Source organism: Sphaeroforma arctica (assembly GCF_001186125.1).
Source record: "Sphaeroforma arctica JP610 unplaced genomic scaffold supercont1.1400, whole genome shotgun sequence".
Lineage (NCBI taxonomy): Eukaryota > Ichthyosporea > Ichthyophonida > Sphaeroforma > Sphaeroforma arctica.
The window spans coordinates 3451-5292 of NW_014039158.1; the positions used below are offsets into that span (position 1 = coordinate 3451).

Consider the following 1842-nt stretch of genomic DNA (forward strand, 5'->3'; position numbering starts at 1 on the left):
TCCATACATCCATACATCCATACATCCGTCCGTACATACATACATACATATATCCATACATACACACACATACACACACACACATACACACACACACATACACACACACACACATATATATATATATATTTATATTTATATTTATAAATGTATATATTGTAACAAATATCTGACAAGATGATATGTATTGAATTGTTGGTACTTATTCTTTTGCCATGGATATCACCAATACCTAGGGAGATACAAAGATTCGTATGGAAAATGCCATAGAAATCCTCTCGGGCGAGGTTACTATTGGACTGGAGGTCGAGTTCTTGTTCCGTAATAATCATGCTGACTTGATGATCCTCGAGAAAACAAAGGTGAGCCGGTTTAGGGTTCTGGGTTAATGAGTGTATCTGTCTGATTTTGGAATGTGCTATGGCTGTTCAGATGAACCGTTGGTGTGTGGGCTTAGGATTGAGAGTCTATGTATCTGATGTTTTATATACATACTAGTATTCAGAGGCATAGCTAGGGTTTAGGCGAGCCTAGGTATGTTTATATCTATATATGCGATTGTTATACACACTTCCTGATGTTTGGAATGGATCGGTGACTACCGGCCGGTGTTGAATAATTACAGATTGGGAGTATTTGTGTTGTCAATATTTAATTGCTATTTGGCAATTCAGCAGAAACAAATGTGCGTGTGCAGTTCGGTAACGAGTGACAAAACACGGTCTCGAATGGTGTGCGTTGCTTCGGTACCAAATATCAGTACTCGTTTTATTGTAGTGTGTGTGTGGTCTTTATTTTTCTCATAAGGTGTTGAACGTTTTAACGCTTCACTAGCTCAAGAGTATATGCAATGGTATCTTCCAAGTTATCTGGTATCTAATTGGCCGATATAATTCTATATACGGATGTATTTAGCAGTTTGTTGCCGTATGCCAATCTCACGTCGCCGCATGGTTGCCATTGCGTAGAGGTGTCGCATATTCGCTTTATTATTATTATAGCTCAACTACATTGCACAATTCGGGTACGTCGCAAAATCCATCGCCTGCTAATGTATGTCGTATAATCATGTCTTGTCACAACAGGACGTCACCACTCGGATCTCCGCGTGCCACACCGCCACGGTCATTGCCAACAGTTTCATGCACGCCGGAACTACCGTCCATCAATTCCTGTACGACAACTTAGGTATGTACATCCATCAGGTATTTATACAACCTATAGACACACGCTCTTAGGTATGTACGTACATCTATCAGGTATCTATACAAGCTATACACACACGCTGGTGACACCGTCCACACGTCTGGGTTGGTGCTACTATCTAGTGATATATATATCTCAACTCAGGGAGCTCTTGTTGGTAACTTGATCGACTACTTAGGTATGTACATCCATCAGCTACTTATACAAGCTATAGACACACCACACCTCGCCAATCCCGTTTCGACCTTTCCCGTGGGCGAACCTTGCTAATACATTCTACACCCTAAACCCCAAGCCATAAACCCTACCGTACTGAAATTTCAAAAATCATCACTGACTGGTTGTGTACCGAACTCTCCCATATACAGAATGGCTTGGGCGCGCAACGAATTGGGCGAAGTTCACAGCCACTGCGTCTCTGGGAGTCATCCACAGAGGTCACCTCAAGGACAGCCGCAATGTTCTCAGCCGTTACCTTCCCAAGGCTTCTGGGTATGTGGTTGAAGTTAAAGACACTCACTTACTCACCCACTCACTCTACTCGATCACATTCACACACACACACACATATATATATATATATATATATAATACATACATACATACATACATACATACATACATACATACATACAT

At 41.3% G+C, this 1842-nt stretch overlaps 1 protein-coding gene across 1 annotated transcript in view; it reads left to right on the forward strand.

Annotated features, from left to right (window-relative positions):
- Positions 1-1574: 1574 nt before the first annotated feature.
- Positions 1575-1842, forward strand: part of SARC_10812 (hypothetical protein) — a gene marked incomplete at its 5' end in the record, with an annotated part of 9580 nt that continues 9312 nt past the window's right edge. The window contains one exon of the mRNA XM_014295130.1: positions 1575-1698. Within this exon, the coding sequence (XP_014150605.1) occupies positions 1575-1698 (124 nt within the window). The remainder of the gene's footprint in view (positions 1699-1842) is intronic.